Here is a 19,413-nt window from a genome sequence, read left to right on the forward strand (position 1 = left end):
ATGCATTTTTAAAATAACGACAACCACTTTATTTGTGTCAGACAAAAATATTCCTTTACCCGTTTGTCACTCTATAGATTTAATTCTTATAAGATAAAATTTAATTTAATAAATTACATAATAATATGTAACAATTTGACTATTCGTCAGTTTGAACACATTAAGCCCACATAGGTATTGCATTTGTTCCATGCCACATAAATAAAATAAAATAGTCTATCACCTAATTATAGCACTTATCACACTTATTCAGGATAAATAAGTGGCTAAGGATTTATAAAGTTACTTTCATTATCTTCAATTACTAAACATGGCGCCCTATATTTCTGAAAAGTGTTTCAATTCCTGCTCATGTTTAGGGTCAGATTTCTTCGTGAAACTGTACACCCTAGCCACTGATAAATAAACATAGCGTTCATTTATAAAATATTTTACTATGTTTTTATAATGACCGTTAAAATATTTTAACTAATAACAAGTAGTATGTTTTATAGGAAGTCATTATGTCTTGTATAACGCAGGTTTGTACTGCCCACTATTTGAATAACATAGTTTAAAAAGATTAATTAACATATCAATTATTACATAAATAGATAAATAACATTGGAAAAAATTAAAACTAATTATTTAGACATTGTATATAGGTACTTGTTTCGACAACACGTTTAAATTTAGGGATAAGTATTTAAATAAAAGTATATGTTATGAAGGTTGTTGTACGTCTGATTCGCGACTTTTCTTGGCGAATGTTTGGTGGTTCATAAGTTCCTTGAAGAAACCGCCTGGTTTCGATATCAGTTCTTGGTAGGGTCCCTTTTCTATAATGACTCCGTTCTCCATTACCGCTACTTCATCTGCTGACTGTATAGTACTAAGTCTATGAGCGATAGTGAGAACAGTTCGGTCTTTACTAATTTCCTTCAGAGCTTTGTCTACTAAAAATTCGGAGTACGCGTCCAATGCTGAGGTAGCTTCGTCTAATATAAGGATTTTTGGGTTCTGGAACAAACAAAAACAGAATATGTACATACATATCATTACGTCTTTATTATTTGTGTGATCCACAAGTAGTTGTATCGGGTCTGCGTGTCATAGGTATGTGAACTTTTTTGTTTGTAAACGCACCCACGACACAGGAGAAAATACTAGTGTGGGGCAGTTTAAAAAAAATATTTTTTCTTCTCTCAAGGTCATGGTCATAAAAATACAATATTATTATGTTGTAATATTTGCGCATTACACTCGATCATTGATTGATCCGGTTTCATAGATATAAATTTGATAATACTATCAATATATCTATATCTTAATAAATTTCTTTAAATAAAGTGGACATTGACCGTGTAAGTACTACTTGAGTCATTATTTTTACATCTAATCTCAGGCTTTAATCTTTTAGTAATCATTTGGAAGAAAGTTCTGAATACTTCGAAATTATAATATAATGGTTTTAAATGGAAAACTAATCAAGGGATTTAAGATTGTATTACAAAGACAATAATTATCTGTTATTTTGCATTGTTGTTGTTTATATTTTTGCAATAGAGTCACCCCACATTGGGACTGACAAAATACGGCATAGAAAGTGGGGAAAAGAAAAATTGTATTTTAAGAAACCCCTTCTAGAAAAAGCGTCCCATCTTTTAAAGTTTTGAATAAAATATTTGTTACCGTTACTTTTTAAGGTAAACAAAATAATGTAATTTAAATTCTATAAACAATTAAACCACATTTCGAAGTAACCGCATACATTATGATGGGGAAGCGATGGTAATTACATCACCCGTGCTGAACTAATGTCTTTCATTAAATATGGAAACAATGCCTAAATCCTCATTAATATTAATTACTTTGTTTTTGTTTGTTGTTGTTACTTTATGTTTATTTGTTAATAGAAGAACTTGGACGTCATGACGTTAACAGAACGTTCTGGCTTTTAATAGAGTTGGTGTATGTACACTGAGCCATGATTTTTTATTGCTTTTGGTCTTTGAAGAGCTATTTGAAACTTCAGCTAAGAAACTGTTGAGTTACACAATATACACATCTCATAATTAGATTATAACTCAGTAATTTCTTGTGGTGGTTTTCGATTTACTATAATTCATTACATTATAATATATAGCAGCATTTGAAGGCAGTCATCTATCCTTCACAACGCTATTTATCAATTTTATTACTGGTTTCTAACTCTAGTTAATAAGGCATGGCTAGACAGTGTCTATTATAGTGGTTCATCTCAGCCACCACTCGCCGCAGAAACTCAGTGTACACTCACCTTTACGCGGAACGACAACCTTTACAATAAGAATGTCATTTTAATTATAAGCCGTTCATCATTTACCCAACCTTTGAACAAACAATTAATACACTAGTGCAAGTCCAAAGGCCGATAGGATTGATGGTAGAGTATTAAAACTAAACACCTATTTCCTGTTAGAAAGTAATTTTGGCTTTTAGAAATAAGGAAATGAACCTAGATCACTAATAAAATTTTTACGTCACCTTTGAGTATATAGAAAGATATATAGTATATAGAGATAGAAAGAGAGAAAGAGATAGAGGAAGATAGTGAGAGATAGAGGGAGAAAGATCAAGAGAGAGGAGGAGAGAGAGAGAGTGGGGGGAGGAAGAGAGAGAGAGATAGAGACAGAGATAGAGAAAGAGATAGAAAGAGAGAAAGAGATAGAGGAAGATAGTGAGAGAGAGAGGGAGAAAGAGAGAGAGAGAGAGAGAGAGAGAGAGACAGAAGTAGCAACATTCACTAAAGATTTGGTGACCTAACTGTGCACAAACCGACTGCTAATCTTGCAAACCCTACCTTAAGAGAACAATATTATATAGTTTAGGAGTAGACAATTAGACATACTCCAGCCAAGGATGAAAGCAAATCCATACATACCTTAACAATAGCCCTTGCTATAGCAACTCTCTGTTTCTGTCCACCGCTGAGCTGCCCGCCTCTAGCGCCGACCTGTCTGTTGAACCCGTCGGTACTAGCTTCCACCAGCTCTTTTAAATGCGCTGTGCGAGCTGCCGCCATCCACGGTACGTCTTCCTATGAACAGAAGTCAAGTTTTTAGCTCAAATCCACGACTATTCCAATGAAGTATTCAGTAATGAACCTAGAATTAAGCTTGGAACTGTGTCAACTGATGAAAAGATCATATAATGATTAGTGCACCACTTGGATGAGGAATGAGGAAGAAAATTCCTGATGTTACATCTAATAGTAATTTATAATTATGTGGATGATTCGACCTTCACTCAGGTCTTAGTAACACTGAAAAATAAAAGAGCTTAGGTATATTTTATACAGTTGACATCTATGATTTGATGCTAAAAATTAAGTTTATACTTTCATGACTTAGAAACAATTATTTCCAAGTAAGTTAAATTATTAAAAAGTATATACAATCAACTAACAATAGATCCAAAATACTTTGGCACCTGTATTTGGCAATGTTGTTCAAAAATGTTTAAACAATTTTAAATACTTAGCTTTGCCAAAACTTTCACCAATTTCGAAGATCAATCACAGTGATTGATGAAATCATGAAATACTGGAGTGATAACTCACAAGATATCGACCAAACTGCTTCAAGGATACTTCATTTTCTTTAAAAATTATGCTCCAATTTGTATAAGTAAAGCATGTTGTTATGGGTGCGCTAGAGAGTTTTGGGGGAGAGAGACGTCCATTGCTAAATATAGGCAAATATTCAGCAGTGTTCTTGTAATTGATATGAAGATAATGACTAAATTGTATCTGAAGAGAAGGTATATCCCCTATCGGGGAAACAAGAGCACACACCGGTATTGATATTCTAATTTTAAGTACAGTTCAAGAAAAGCAACAGCATAGAGATATATTAAGTATGTTGATAATAAACTTGGTTACTAATAACCAAACAAAGAAAATTGGTAACATATTAAATAATATGCATATCCAATTAAGCAAACATAATGTTGATAAGCAGCTACAGTTTATTATTTAACTTCGGCTCATTCTATAATGGATAAAGTTAGTCCAATGAATTATTTAGAGGATAAAGAACAAACATAACAATACGTCTTTTGAATCTCTAAGAGATAAATAGGCTAGGCAGAGGTGTACATATACAATGTAACACTTTTAACAAATTATGTTGTGAGTTCCATATGATAGGGAGTGAGTCTACATTTATGGGAAGCGTTGATAAACAAAGGAACTAAATGATGATTAGCGGCCATATTATGGGTGTCATAATACATAAGTGCACTGGGGACTGATAACTGTTGATGAAGCGAACTACATATTAAAGATTCGCTGCAATTGGCGTTTCATTGTCTCTGCCTACTTCCTTGGGAGACAGGCGTGAGGTTATGTATGTTTATTAGCAAGTACACTTTTGTCAACCGGGGAACTATCTAGTTACAAGAAATGTAATATTATGGTCATAATTGTGGAATATTATTCAGATGAATTTCTACAAATCTGTATTTAGCCAACTCATGCATTGTCATGTTCATATGTATAATATATGACTAGTTGTGGTTAGTATTCAAGTAACTTAAACTTACTCATGATGAGTTGACCACTGTATACGTTGTGTTTATTTATAATCATTATATATCGTATAGGGTACTCGTACCTAGCAGTCTCAGTTATAGTTGTATTACATAATATTCATAAGGGTGCCGATCCCATATTATGGCCGTAATGTCTAGTCTGGACAAACATGTCGTACTATTATTAATTGCAAGATAGGTATCACGGATCATATCATGTCATCTTTTATTCATCCTTATCATCATCATATTCATCATATCAGCCATAAGATATCCACTGCTGAACATAGGTTATTTTATTCACCAAAGAAAATATATAGAGGCTGTTAAAATAGGCCGATCCAATTGCAATAAGCAAGGCACCGTTATTTTAGTACCATTACCAAAAAAAAAAATCAGTAGCCAACCTCCTTTTTATCCATTTTAAGATATTTTATACCTTGACACAGTTACAAGTCAAGATTGATCATTGATCAGGTAAATAACTGTCACGCAAAGAAAAACAATAAATCCACAATCGTTAATCGTTAATATAACATAAAAATACTGATACTTACTTTATTACTTCTGTCGTTTAATTGTCTATCGAGATCTTCGTCTAAAGCACCATATAGAATATTTTCCTTTATTGTTCCACTAAATAATACTGGTTCCTGAAACAAATACAAATTAAACTATTATGTACTAGCTTATGCCAGTGGTTTTGCCGGCGTTCATGTGGGATAAAAAGTATCCTATCACCTAAGTCAGCTCATACCCTGTCTGTATACCAAATTTCATCAAAAGCCGTTTAGTAGTTTCAGCATGATTGACATCAAACATTCAAACAAAGAAAATTTCACATTTATAATATTTATTTGTGTGATAGTGTGATCTGAAATACCTAACATAACATCATATCTAAATTTATAGTTAGCGTCGCGTTTTGTAATCTCTGAGGGGATAAGCAGAGCTGCATTTACATTTTACAGCATAACATCCACTTTTCATCAATCATTCGTTATATTAGACACATCTACTATATATTTGTACTTATTTATATGTAGGTACTTATATTAGACGTACTATATGCATTAGGTATTCATTATAAAAAATATATCTCGTAAAGCAGGTAAAACCAGTGCACAAAACACGTTTCACTATAAAATTCACTTATGATGCCGGAATACTCTGATAACTGCGATAACCTTCTTATCGTTAGATAAACAAAAGTATAATTCGCGTAATAATCTAAGAAGCTATATTTTGCGTAGCTCTATATTTTAAGCTAGGTTAATTTTATCGTTGTTCATGTATACGTACCGTCAACTACAAATTATTAATATTCTCGAGTAGACACAAGCTTGTAAAAATGCGGCCTATATGTCTCTTTGATAGATTAAATTAGTATTGTTACTATAAACATTAGAAAAGTAACTTCAACATAACTTACATAATATTTTGTCCTACGTCATAAATATGTATATGTAAAAAAGCTGCATTCATGCCCTAGAGAATAACCCATCTATCACAATAAACGAAATATATATAACAAAGTCACATAAAAGCACCATGGCATTGAGACAACCTAACATTTTCAACAATAATCCCATAAAAGAAGTCTAACCCACCCATTTACTTAAAAATCACGCATAAAATTGATGTATCTTATCATATTGTCAACAATAATGTGTAAAAATTGTGTTTCATCATTATTTATTTACGGAAACATTTCAATTATATGCGTCGTCACGTTACATTGACACAATTTTGCTACAAAACTCTTCAAATGTTTCAAACTATCTTTTCGCTTGCAGTTATACACGACCTAAACCAATCTCAATGAATGACACAAAAATACACGACCTAAACTACTCTCAAGAATAACGTAAAAATCCGTCTAGTACCGCGTTAAAACAGACAGAGAGAAGCGAAAAGAGAACTTATTTCCATAAGAAATACAGTTCAAAACGTACCTGGCTAACAAAACCAATGTGGCTCCTCAGCCATACGGGATCCAAGTCTTTGATATCCACGCCATCTAGTAGCACCCTACCCTTATCAGGGTCATATAGCCTCATTATCAACGAAGCTATAGTACTCTTGCCACATCCCGACCTGCCGACCAAGGCTATTGACCTTCCCGGTTGAAGGTGCAAGTTCACTCCTTGCAGTAAAGGCGCTTCGGCATATGTAAAGAATACATTGTCTAGTACCAGTTCGCCTTTAGGCCTCTGTGCTGGTTTCTTGCCACCTGGAATTTATAATGGGAAGTGTTTTAGTATTTGTGTGCAGATATGAAGACAATATTATTGGTTATTACCAGTTTTAGTCTAATCTAAAATTGCTTTTGATTTCGTTTTGTAAGAATAGTATTACTATCGTAATACCTTATCATATTTTTGAAACTTTTCAAAAAAGGTCAAATATCAATTTTGTTTAAGATATCAATTTGTAAAACGTCCAAAAAATGAGTAGAAAACGTGATTCTTATCTTACTATTCACGTTTTTGTAACACAGAGCAGTTTAATTATTTAGTTACTAAGCTATATAGACACTATTATAGTTATTTTATCTAAATTTTAAACTTGAATCTTTACCATTAAGTACATAATAATATAGTGAGTAGATTGCGCCAAAATTGGCATTAATTAACATCGATATTGTTGCGCAACGTCTACCAACATAGCGCATTTTTGCGCATCTGACATCAAATAGCGATATTGGCAAATCAAGAATACAACGTGAAAACTATCTTTATCACAGTATAATCTGAAAAGAAGAAAAATAAAGCAATAATAAAATTAATACCTGAGACAGGAATAGCAGGCTGTCTATCAACAATCTCCCACAGCCGAGTCGCAGCGCCGAGTCCTTTATTCAGTTCTGTGTAGAAAGTGCTTAGTCCACCAATACTGATGCCCACGTACGCAGCGTATAAAAGGAACGACGTCAGGTTACCGACTGTCAGCTGTTCTGTAGCAACCATACCACCTCCATAGTAAAGGACTAGAATTATTATCGTGTTCCCTGCGAGCCCCGTCTGTATTTACAAAATTATAAAAGTATTTAAAACTAGAGATGATAAGGATTAAATTACGAAATGTATTATTCTTTCTATTCTAATATGGCAATAGGCTAACTACATGGGACTTACAACATAAATTGTGAAAAGTGGGTGTACATTGTACAGTGGCATTACGTGCCATAATGTGTACCTCTGCCTACCCCTTCGGGGATTAAAGGCGTGACGATATGTATGTAAGTTTGTATGCATTATTCTAGTACACCCTGTTTATAAGTATTGTTTTTCTGCTACATAATAACATGTTATAACAAATATAAAATGACGCTATTTATTCCCCTAATCTTAAGATATGGTAGAGGTGTAATAGAGGCATGCACTATCCTGTTGGTTTGATTCCATTATTTGCTATACAAAAAATACTAACTACAGTTAAAGAGACTATAACTGTTGTAAAAACCAATACTAATGTATTAAGATCAAGGTAAATAAAATACGTAAAACAGGATTTCTCCGAAACTTAAATGGAATAATACGTTTCCGACAATTTACCAAACAATGAACCGATCAATTATGTTGCTTACCAGTCCATAGAAGCTGCCAACAGCCAACGACTCCTTATATGCAAGTGTTAATAAATTTTCTATTCTTTGCGCATAAGTTTTACACTCTGCTGCTTCCTTACTAAATGCTTTTACAGTCTTTATATTTGAAATCTTCTCTTCCGCCAACTGTAAAATCAAATTACAACACATCTTTAGAACATAACTAAGTTGCGCAAAAAATCTGTACTTGCGCAAACTTGCATGCGCATTTAGGTATCGTCTATTTTTTTATTAGATTTATTAATTGAAAGCAAGGTACTTAAGCTAGTTTATAAGACAGAAGTGTGTGCATACAATCAAGTTCCATATTACAGCAGACTACAATGTATTATTTGATAGTAGTTACATTATTACATTATCTTAATTGCATTATTGATGCAAGTCTAGTACTGATTCTAGTTTAATAGTCTATAGCGCGACAAATGTGTTAGAAATACTGGTAAATAAAACAGATTTCAAAATAAGCATGTCATGATAAAATATTTTTACGAATAAAAACATGGACCTATGGATAATTTTTTTAGTTGCTGATTCCTGGAATAGTGGTTGATCTAAGGTGTTCCACAGTCAAATTTCAATACGTATGTCCTGTGTACAACTAAGTCGTGGACAATAAATGGCAATTGCTTTGCATAAAATAGTCGCAATGACTGATCTATCTTAGCGACTTTCAACCTTATCACAAAGACGGACGCGTGAAAGTAGATGTAAAACATTCATAAACGCGCCACATATTCTATTTAGTGGCTCTCTTTATATAAGATATTGCTACTATTACCTACTTCATTTGATATTCTGATAACATAACAATTAATCAAGAGATAATATTCAAACAATATGTTGTAGATTTAACAAAAATGTTCCTAGAGCATTTCAGATAGAAATTAGTTAATACAATACATATTTAAATTACTGAAGACGCCAATCATCCAGTTAGTTTCTATGTATTATTCCAACCGCTCTTCTAAAAGATATGCAGTGTCCTTAGTAAATTATTATTTGTACATATATTAATCTACAATGAGAAAAGCGAAAAACTAGTTTGAATTCTGTATTATTTGACTAATTTGTCGAACAACATAGAGATCTTGAATCTTTATGTTGTTCGATAAATTAGAGGATTATGGATCAACAAGACGTTTCTATTTAACATAAACTATTTTTATCACAATCACAGCACCTTATAAATTACAAATGCGCATTCATATAACCATAGAATCACAAATCTTAGAGCTATAAAGTGACCCCTACCAAATAAAACAACTCTTAACAGCTAGATAACCATCTAAGATGAGTTGTAGCTAGGGGGCGCGATAATTCCCCTTTAGTTTAATATAAGTTACCTCGCTAGACTCAGCCAGCGCATCCTGTAGCTGCTTTGTAATACCACGCACGAATCTCCCGTATATCACAGCCAACATAGACACCGGAGGCACCACACATAACCCAATCAGCGCCAGGGACGGGGACATGTAAATCTAAAAAAGTAAAATTATAAATTAATAAAATTTTATATAAAAAAATATACGGCGTTATATTCCCCGAAATAGGTCGATGTAGACATAATTTATTAAAACTCCTTTCCACAAATTCTATTCTAGTCCTGACATTTTCGACCACCACTAACTTAATAACATTGGCCGACGTGGAAGTCGCCATTGCTATCACATGTATTCGCTCGGCTATCACGCTTGCGACCACTCGATCAACAAAAAAACATGCTAATAGTTATTGACATAACAAAAACATCTAGTTAGGTCCTAAATGAAAGCTAATATTTAAGTACATATAATAAGAAATCAGGGAAGGAATATTAATTTGTATTCAGTAGTTTAAAATATCTATATGTTAACCACTTAAGATAGTGAGCATTGCTTATCCAAATTAATATGTTTGACTTATTAAAAACTGTGTATACAAAATCCTGTTTATGCACTATATAATTATATATTAAGATTATGTAGATAAAACTTGAATTTAAAATGTTGACATTATATTTATATTCAGCTAAAAGCAGAATTTATTATTGCCATATTATTGAATAAATTATCTTTAAACAATTTTCGTACTTATCAGATCACAACTTTGGATGATTTTTAACTTTATTTAAAAAAAGAGATTGTCACATTGTTCCAATTTCTTTTAATGTAATGGTGACTGGTCAGAAAATTAGAAATAGAGATGAACTAATCATCATGACAGTAAAATTAAACATCAAAACAAAACAAGCTAATGTACCTAACTATCTACAATTCATTGACACTTGCTATCTCCTCTCATACATTTAGGCCACTGAAAGTAAGATGATGTAATCTGACCCCAATATTTCATTGATAAAATGAATTATAGATACAGTTTTGAATAACAATATGTAGTTATGTGTAAGTTATTGTCTACCAAAAACTAGAAAAATAACATCAGTCCTTTTTTTCCACTGCATGAGTATGCAGAAATGAACTTTAGAATACATTTGCATTTTAATTTTTTATCAGTTGTTATTGGTTATAGTAGTGGTAGACAGTGGTACTTCAAACTTCAACATTACAACTATTTTTTCTTTATTTAAGGGTCAACTTACAGTACTCACACTATGGAATATTTTTTGCTAATCAAAGAACTATGCAGCAAATGAATAATACCTTCCTAATTTTATTATTTTTAATTTCATTCATATTAAAATAAGACATCAAGGGACTTTTGGGTTTTTGAGGCACTGTGTAGTTTCTGTTGACACAATGGGACAAAGAGGCATTCATGTGTGTAATTGTTGCAAATTAATTTAAAATATATATATCTTACCATCATCCCAGTCCCTGCACCAACCATAAATAGTGAGCGCAACCCATCACTGACATTTTGACTAAGGTTCCGACCAACGAGCTGTGTGTCAGCCGATAACCTATTCACTAGTTCTCCAGTTGATGTTCTGCCAAACCAAGCAGGTTCCTGTCTCATTATTGCACCATAGACTTGCTTGCGAAGAGACTGTGTCATTCTTTGTCCTAAAATATTATAAAAAGGATTGGTGAAAAGAGGATGAAATCTGTGTTTTCATTTATCATAGAATATTTTTTTCATTATCTTATGTGTTAGACTTTGTTTGAAGTTTAAACAACAGTAATTTTTAAACTGTATGATTTCATAAAAAGTTTGTTGTAAATCTATTTTGTAATCAATAATATGATTTATTTAATTAATATGCTATAGAAATTAGTAATATTCTTTCTCAATTGGTTTTCTAAATTGGTTGAATTAATTATTGAAGATTCAGTGTGTTCTTTAGACACAGACAAGTAAAACCTTCAATATAATTTATGTATGTTTTTATAAATTAAATAAACAATTATAATTACCTGATATTGACATCAAATAAACCCTGCCAAAGTTACAAAGGCCTCCAATAAGGAACACTCCGCACAACATCAAACATAAAGTGTCCAGCTTCTCCCGGGCAGCACCCAGGTCACTTGTACTACTGTATATGATGTCCAGCACCTTACCCAGCGAGAAAGGTATAGCCATAGTAACACTAGACGATACTACCAGGAAACTAATAGCACCTACAAACAAAATAATTGCCATTCAACTTCAACTGTTTGTTTATCATATTTTCTTATAAATAGCATCAAGTGTTATATGGGAACTTACCAGCTAGGGTCCATTTTTCTGGCTCCGCTAGTGAAAATAATCGTTTTATATCTGATGTCTTTAATTTGACATTGATCTTTTTCGTAGATACTATTGCATTTTTGTCTTTAACACTTTCGATATGTTCGTTTTTCTTCTCAGCATCCACTTGGGTAGTATACCACCGGATCTTAGGATTAAATGTCCCATATTTATTATAGAAGTTTCTTTCATAATAATTTCGTATTACTGGCGCTTTGTATCGAGAGTATAACCTGGTTCCACACTGTTGACACAATGAAGCTTTCGTCGGAATATTAAACAGTAACTGTGTATTTTTACGAGATATTTTCAGTTCAAAACTACTATAAATTAATCGCTGTAACATTTTAAATTTTTTTTAGAACTTTCTAACTAAAAGCCAGACAAAATAAAACACCTCATCTTCCCGTAAACATGATAACTGTCAAATTTGACGTTTCGTGAAAATTAAAAAGTTAAAACTTTTCCATTACAAAAAAAGTTGTTTGAAAAATAAAGCCGATAACACACATTCGACACAAGTACGATAGAGTTGGCGAATCACAAGCGAATGCATAAAATTTATTTATGTATTTCATGGCCAGTTGGATAAAAGGATATTGATTGGTTAAATCTTGGTTTTAAGAAGTACTAGTTTTAAATACTGGTACGGTACGTGGTGGATCCAGATATGAATGTGTGAGACTCTGGCGGCACATGGCGGATTATTATTGGTTTGCTAACTACAGTTGTGTTAATATTTGCCAAATTATTAATAAACGTTTATAAAGAGATAATCTTTTGTATTACCTAATCTTAATATATAGTACAGGCAATTATATGCCATATACACCACCACGACCAGATGACAAAAACTTAAGTCCAGAAATATGTTTATGAATCGTTGCTGGGTGCATAATGATAAAAATTTAAATAAGATCAGCTTAATGTTTAGGTATTTATGGAAAATATCGTTTAAGCACCCGAAACAAATGTCATAGCCTCACAGCAACATCAGGCCTTTTATACCTCGAAAGGAAGGGCAGAGACATTTAAGCTATTCACCAATGCCCCATATCAAAAGGCAAGCCGACCCTGCAATTAAAACCAAGTGAGCACTCTATGAACGAGGCCATTGAATAAGTCAAAGCCAAGATCTAACAAGGGTTGAAGATAAAACACAATCAGTTAACTTATATATTCTGTATTATATCTTTATATTATATTCAGTGTTGTACATACATTTAACGATTGAATTCATTAGAAATAAAACACACAGTACATGAACAACAATAAACAAAAACGTTTGTTTAATCTGTCAACATAAATAAACTTTTCATGATAGTTTTGAAGAAAGATATTTATTATTTGATACATTTTGCAGGTACATGAGGATGAATTAACAGTAACTCGTATTAAGATGATGGCCTTTGCAAGTTAACAACTCCACTCAAATCTTTTTCATAACGACATTTTAATGGCCACCTAACAAAAAAACATACAGTGAATATAACAGATAATCCAACACATATTTCTATTATGCTTTCTTTTAAAATACCTTCCCTTTTCTAAAACTCCCAATATTATATGAATTTTCTAGAATCCATAACAACTAACCACACAATCCTGTAATACTCCATAGTACGATAATATAGACTGCACGCCTGCAGCGTTTCATGTCTACATAATCTAACTCCCATCTACAACAACTTTTCCTGACAAAATCCAAAAAAAAGAGAAAAAAAAAGAAAAAAAAAACATGGCATCTAAAAGCATGAAAAACCGAATTCTTTGCTTTATGGTTTGCTGTGTTGCAACTGATAAAGAAACAGTGTTATTCAGTGTGCTGCCAATGAATGTGAACTCAGATGAGGACAAATATTAAAACAAAGCTAGAATAATAATATAATAACTTGTAGATACAACCTAGTGCAACATACATGTATAACTCTGCACTAATTAAGAATAAATCTTATATTTTCTTCCATTACTTCGCTTAAATTTTGCTTATAACATTATGAAATAAAGTCTTCATACACAAACAATAACAACTGTGATTACAAGTAATTAGACATCAAATTCTTATCAGTTTAAGTACTATTAAAACCATAAACATTCATAATTCATCTAATGGCACAGATAATAAATATTAGAACTAGCTATGACATACAGACATTGGAATTTTTATTCAGAAGAAACATGGATTAAAATCTGCAACACATAAAATATGGAAACAGTGATTTTATTTATTTACTCCGCTGTAATACATTATACCTACTGATATATCTTTATTTATTTATTTATAAATATTATATAATTAAATAGGTCCGTATTACGGTACAATCTAAACAAAATAAATACCCAATTCACTCCACAATTAATATCTAAATGAAATGCAAAAAAAACGTGCACCTTGCACAACCTAACATAAGTTACTGGACAAATTGGAAACTACTTAAATTATAGTGGTACATAACTTACGAAATAGACAAGATAACTACACAATATTAATACGAATACATCAACTAAACTAAAAATTACTGCTTTTGTATTAATTGAACTAAAAGCACATTATTGTGTAGTGTACATAAAGCTTAGTTAATAATAATTAATAGTACGTCGCTAAATTGGCTAAAGAAGCTCATTATTATTGCACTGAAATGTAGCAAAAGGCGAACAAATATTAAGAGTATACGCATCATTGGTATGTTCTACAAGAGAAAGGCAGCAGCATTGCTTGATTTTCCAGACATCTAGTCAACTGCTAAGCATAGGGATTATGAGAAATCCCTGCTCATCCTAGGAAGTAGGTCTTTGTTCAGCATTGGACGTTCTCGCAAGGAGACCTATGAGAAGATACAATAAGTAATGATGCCCTAGATTAACTACGATTATGTTTGACTAAAATATTTAAGATGTTATAATTTAATATTATTGTTCCATGCATACATTCTTGAATCCAAAAGTATGAATGCGTTGTCTACATTTCTGTGTTGCACTATGCGTGTTTTCAATATAAATGATAAGCTCGGTGAAACTCTGTGTGCAAACAACCTCTCAATATTTGAACGCGCCTTTAAACAAACCCTTTTGCTAAATATACCCACAGGAACAAAAAATACTGGCTGTGCAATATATCGGGTGTTAATTTTAAACGTAATGTTAAATATATCTCTGTCATGGCTCTAATATAAGTTTAAATAAATATTTACTGTGTGTAGTACACTTTGTAGTACAGGGTTTTGGATCGCCATAGACTGTAAGTGTTGTCGAACTTTAATAAGTATACTCCTTCGCCGGGGTACGTGTGAGATCCGGCGTATACCTGGAACATGAGATTATTTCATTATTATTTGCTAATAATAAAAAGAAATTTAAACGTTCTGTAATTTTTCTAAAGTAGACGAATCACACAAATGTTTTATGTGGTGTCTTTGGGACGGATAGTATACAGTAACAATATTTAAGTAATAAGTCAAAAATGATGTTGAATCACACAAAAAAATTCCTTATTTCAAAGACTTTAGAACTATTTCGCGATACATACCTCAGTGTGACAATCCCGACGGTATACAGGTACTACAAGACTGGTGAGTGGGCGCGTAGAACCGGTGGTTGATTTCTCTACACGCTTTTCGCCACCAAGCTCCAAGTCCGCCCGAGTGCCGTGAATAGTATACTCGTGGAAAGAGCCTGAAAGTCATATTATGTGTGACTGTTGGATAATAATAAAAATTGTAACAGTATTGAACCCCAAGGTTGGTAGTCTCGATAATGATTACGACAGAAATAGGTCGCTAAGTTAGTAATTAAATTAAGTAATTTATTTTCAACTTTATCTGCAAAATGTCAAGATTCAAAATCTGTTGAAAATTACGATGCCGAAAGTACTGTTTTTTTTTCAACAAAATAAGTCCAGTTACCATCTCCAACAGGATATTCGTCGTCATCAGCATCCTCCTCGTCGTCCTCATCGCTCTCAGCCACGTGAACAGTAACCTCGGTGGTGGGTGACTTGGTCCATTCAAAATATATTCCGAAACCTGGAATGAATACAAAGAAAATTGTAGTTGAGTTACATCCTTAAAATGTACGTAATTTAGTTCAAGTTATTTTATTTTATTTTGTTTTTCTTTATTGGGACATAAAATAGTTACACATTCCAGATACAATTAAAAACAAAATATAGAAAATAAAAACTAAATGTGTAACCCACACTAATGTCCGCGGAATAATATGTACTAATGGTAATGAGACCAATATAAGGGCATATCTGCCAAGATACATAATATACTACTGACACGAACGGTGTTTCATTAACTCACCTATGTCGTAGTTATCAGTAGCGAATTCCCAGCAGAGGCACCTGGCCTTAGGGTGCGTAGGTACTCGTACGGTAATGGTCTCTCCATGACCGACGGTAAGCTTGCCACCACCCTGCTTAGCTGAGCTCTTGAACTTCGCTATATCACCTCGAGTCCACATGCGAACCTCCTCCACATTGAGGTAACCTTCTGAAAATGTACAGTAAACACTTCAAACAGATCTATTAAATATTTTCAAAATGTGTACACGAATTCCAACTTTATTGCTTTGTTTTACAAATGAAAATCTACTGAGCTCTAATCTAATCTATTAGCGAAATACGCTCAAAGTAAGTCGGAATAGTCAACTCTCAGCCCTAATGAAGAACACAAATAGGTGTAGGACAATAAGTTGCTGCCTGATGGACGTAGATGGAACATGTATTTGTATTCTTGTAATGTGTTTTAGACAAAAGCACACAGGTAGCTCATGACTTCAATTGTCAATTGTTTATACATAATCTTTCTAGAACTAGGTACATAACAACAAAGAATTTCCGCCAACATACATAGTTGCTGATACTATCAGAAATAGATATCAATTTTAACAATAACTTTAAAGTGTAACGCTAGTAATCTGATTGTTATTTATTAAAGATAAGTGTTTAATTGTTTTACAAACTTAAAATCTGATAATAATAATTGCTTATCGTACAGTTTGTCCAATGCATTATGATGCTATGCCTTCGTTGGCATTTATATTTACTTCATTTAAAAATAAACATAACTCATAAAATCATGCTACTATTCCAAAATATTATTTTGTATCGATTTTCCTTCAAATGATGATCCAAATACCAAAAATATTATAGGAAGAGTGATAGACATTTTAATTGGTTTTCAATTATAAATACAACAAATTAGTCATAATAATAAACTAGCTTTCCGCCCGCGGCTTCGCACGTGCTTTTATAAGGTGTTTGAGGGAGAGATCCAAAACTAAAATGGTACGCGATTTTTTTTGTTATACACAAAACAATAACCTACATACCAATTTTTAGCTTTCTGTCTTAAAAATCCCGAATGTTTCGTGCAACTTCTACCCCAATTTTAGGAAAGTGGGGAGGATTAGAAAAAGACAAAGAGTAGCCTATGTCACTCTCCATCCCCCCAACTAACTTCACAAAAAAAGAAGGACAAACAAACAAACAAATACTTTCCCATTTATAATATTAGTATGCAAGTATATATATTAATGTAAAACAGTAGTGCTTTTTTAAAGTAAATAAATTAAGTCATACCATCATCGTCAGTGTTGTCATCAGCCCTGACCTCTTCAATGTACTCATTGTTGTCCGTCTTCTCTGTGGTCTGCATTGATCTGTAATTTATTCAGTCTAGTTGAAATTCAGAATATTTTAACTAAAAACTTTAAATCCTTACTACATATTAAACCAAGGTAATAAAAATAATTCTGTATTTATTTTCTGAACCAATCAGGTAATTAAGTTAACATTTTAGGAGAAGGAAACAGTTGAGAGGCATAAGAACAGGTTTCACCTATTTAAGATCACTTGTATTAAAATTGAGTGCAGATTCCATCAGATTGATTAAAAACTACAAACAATAACAAATATAAATTCCAAATCAATTACCTATTTACTATGTTGATATTAAAACTTTCTTTAATTTTTTCTATTAATCTTAATGCATAAAATAATCATAAACTCTATTTAAAATAACACATCAAATGAAAGCAAATACTCACTTATCAGAAGGCGAAGCTGGCTGAGCTTCATTCAAATTGAAATCAGTATCAGATTCCTCATTAGTTTTCTCCTTGACATTATTTGTATTGTCATTCTCTTTGTCCTCAGCCATGTTTATGTTAGAGTTGGCGAGCCTCTGGTCTACAGCCAACTGCTGTATGTATTGCTGGTAGTGTTTGTCCTGCAGCTGACGGATGAGGATAGCTTGCTGGTCAAAGTTACCCGGGTACTGTTGTTGAGCATACTGTAGGAACTGTTCATATGTTTGTGCATTGAGAGCATCCTTTATTCTTTGCCTGAAAAGGTTCAATGAACTTTGTTATTAAGTGCAAGTCGATATTTAAGGTTTTATATTGGTATATTACTTACACTTGCTGCTCTTCTGTAAGCTTATTACTTTGCTGTTTCTGTTTCTCCAACATTATTCTGTTCTGTAGCTCCAAATGTGCTTTTTCTTCCTCTTCCTTCTTCATCCTATAAACATAAGTCATATTAATATCCGATTATAACTATTGGTCTGCAAATAATATTCAAATTAGTTAAACTAACTCTTGCATTTTCTTATCTTCCATATCCTTTTGTATTGCCTCCAAATATGGTTTGAAAAGTGGGCAAAGCCTGTAACAAATGGAGAGATAGTTGAATAGAAAATTGACCACCACATAGTTGGAAACAACAAAAGCAATAATTAAGTCTTACCTGTCTAATGTGTGGACAAAACCAGCCATTGCCTGAACCTGAGACATCTGCCCCAATGCCTGCCATGCTGCTCTCCTATCTCGTCCAATAACATCTAAAACTCCTAATGGGGAAGCGGAATTCACATCCAAAGGCCCATGAGATGTTTGCTGGGTGTATGCAACCAGTTTCAATCTATCTTCATAGCTTAAGTGTAAAGCTTTGCCTTCCTTATCTACAAATGTTATACAAATTCAGTCACAAACAATGCAACACGTAAATACTAGGAAGTGCTGCTTTATATCAATAAAAAATAATGAGCACTTAAAAACAGCGAACAATCAGATAAGTCGTAATTATTTCAAAATGACGATATAGACGGAACTGAAAAGATTTTTAGATGTCTTGTACATTTTAATCAGAAAATAAACTTTAGTATTGTTATAACAATCCTGGTTTAAATAACTAGAGAAATATTCAAGAAAATTACCTTTGTAAAACGCTAGTCCGTGTTTGTACACATCTTTCAAAGGCATTCCCCATTTTCTTTCTTCACTTTCCACGATACCTTGATCGGTTTCTAAGCGGACCTTTTCAGGGTTCACTTTGTAATTATTTTCCACTTTGCTAGCCATTTTTTTCTAAAATATAGATTTTCGCAAAGCAAATTCCAAATTGTATCGTCTACTTTTGACAAATGATTTGTCTTATTTTATTTTTAATTTTAAGACTGAATCAGGTCTTTTCAGACAATATCTTTTTTACTAAACACTTTGAAAGACGTTTTCGTATAAATCAATATTATGAATAAGAAATTATCTATTACTATTTAACATCCATCTTAACCTGAACT

General features: G+C 32.6%; 2 protein-coding genes across 2 annotated transcripts; both read right to left on the reverse strand.

Moving 5' to 3' along the window:
* Positions 1–5: 5 nt before the first annotated feature.
* Positions 6–12,339, reverse strand: LOC118267372 (ATP-binding cassette sub-family B member 10, mitochondrial). Its single transcript, XM_035581290.2, has 10 exons — positions 11,810–12,339; positions 11,515–11,721; positions 10,961–11,163; positions 9,505–9,639; positions 8,141–8,287; positions 7,343–7,574; positions 6,507–6,784; positions 5,109–5,204; positions 2,903–3,058; positions 6–999 (listed from the first exon to the last, which is right to left on the reverse strand). Exons 1-10 carry the CDS (start codon positions 12,174–12,176, stop codon positions 703–705), a joined length of 2,118 nt encoding a protein of 705 aa, XP_035437183.1. The 5' UTR covers positions 12,177–12,339; the 3' UTR covers positions 6–702.
* A 658-nt stretch (positions 12,340–12,997) lies between these two features.
* On the reverse strand, positions 12,998–19,268 carry LOC118267371 (Golgi resident protein GCP60). The gene is made up of 10 exons (XM_050694356.1): positions 19,051–19,268; positions 18,582–18,795; positions 18,432–18,500; positions 18,252–18,356; positions 17,882–18,178; positions 17,415–17,494; positions 16,135–16,323; positions 15,733–15,852; positions 15,357–15,502; positions 12,998–15,134 (listed from the first exon to the last, which is right to left on the reverse strand). The coding sequence occupies exons 1-10, from the start codon at positions 19,193–19,195 to the stop codon at positions 15,018–15,020; spliced, it is 1,482 nt and encodes a 493-aa protein (XP_050550313.1). The 5' UTR covers positions 19,196–19,268; the 3' UTR covers positions 12,998–15,017.
* Between the last annotated feature and the right edge of the window lie 145 nt (positions 19,269–19,413).

The sequence above is a fragment of the Spodoptera frugiperda genome, chromosome 6, assembly GCF_023101765.2.
Source record: "Spodoptera frugiperda isolate SF20-4 chromosome 6, AGI-APGP_CSIRO_Sfru_2.0, whole genome shotgun sequence".
Classification (NCBI taxonomy): domain Eukaryota; kingdom Metazoa; phylum Arthropoda; class Insecta; order Lepidoptera; family Noctuidae; genus Spodoptera; species Spodoptera frugiperda.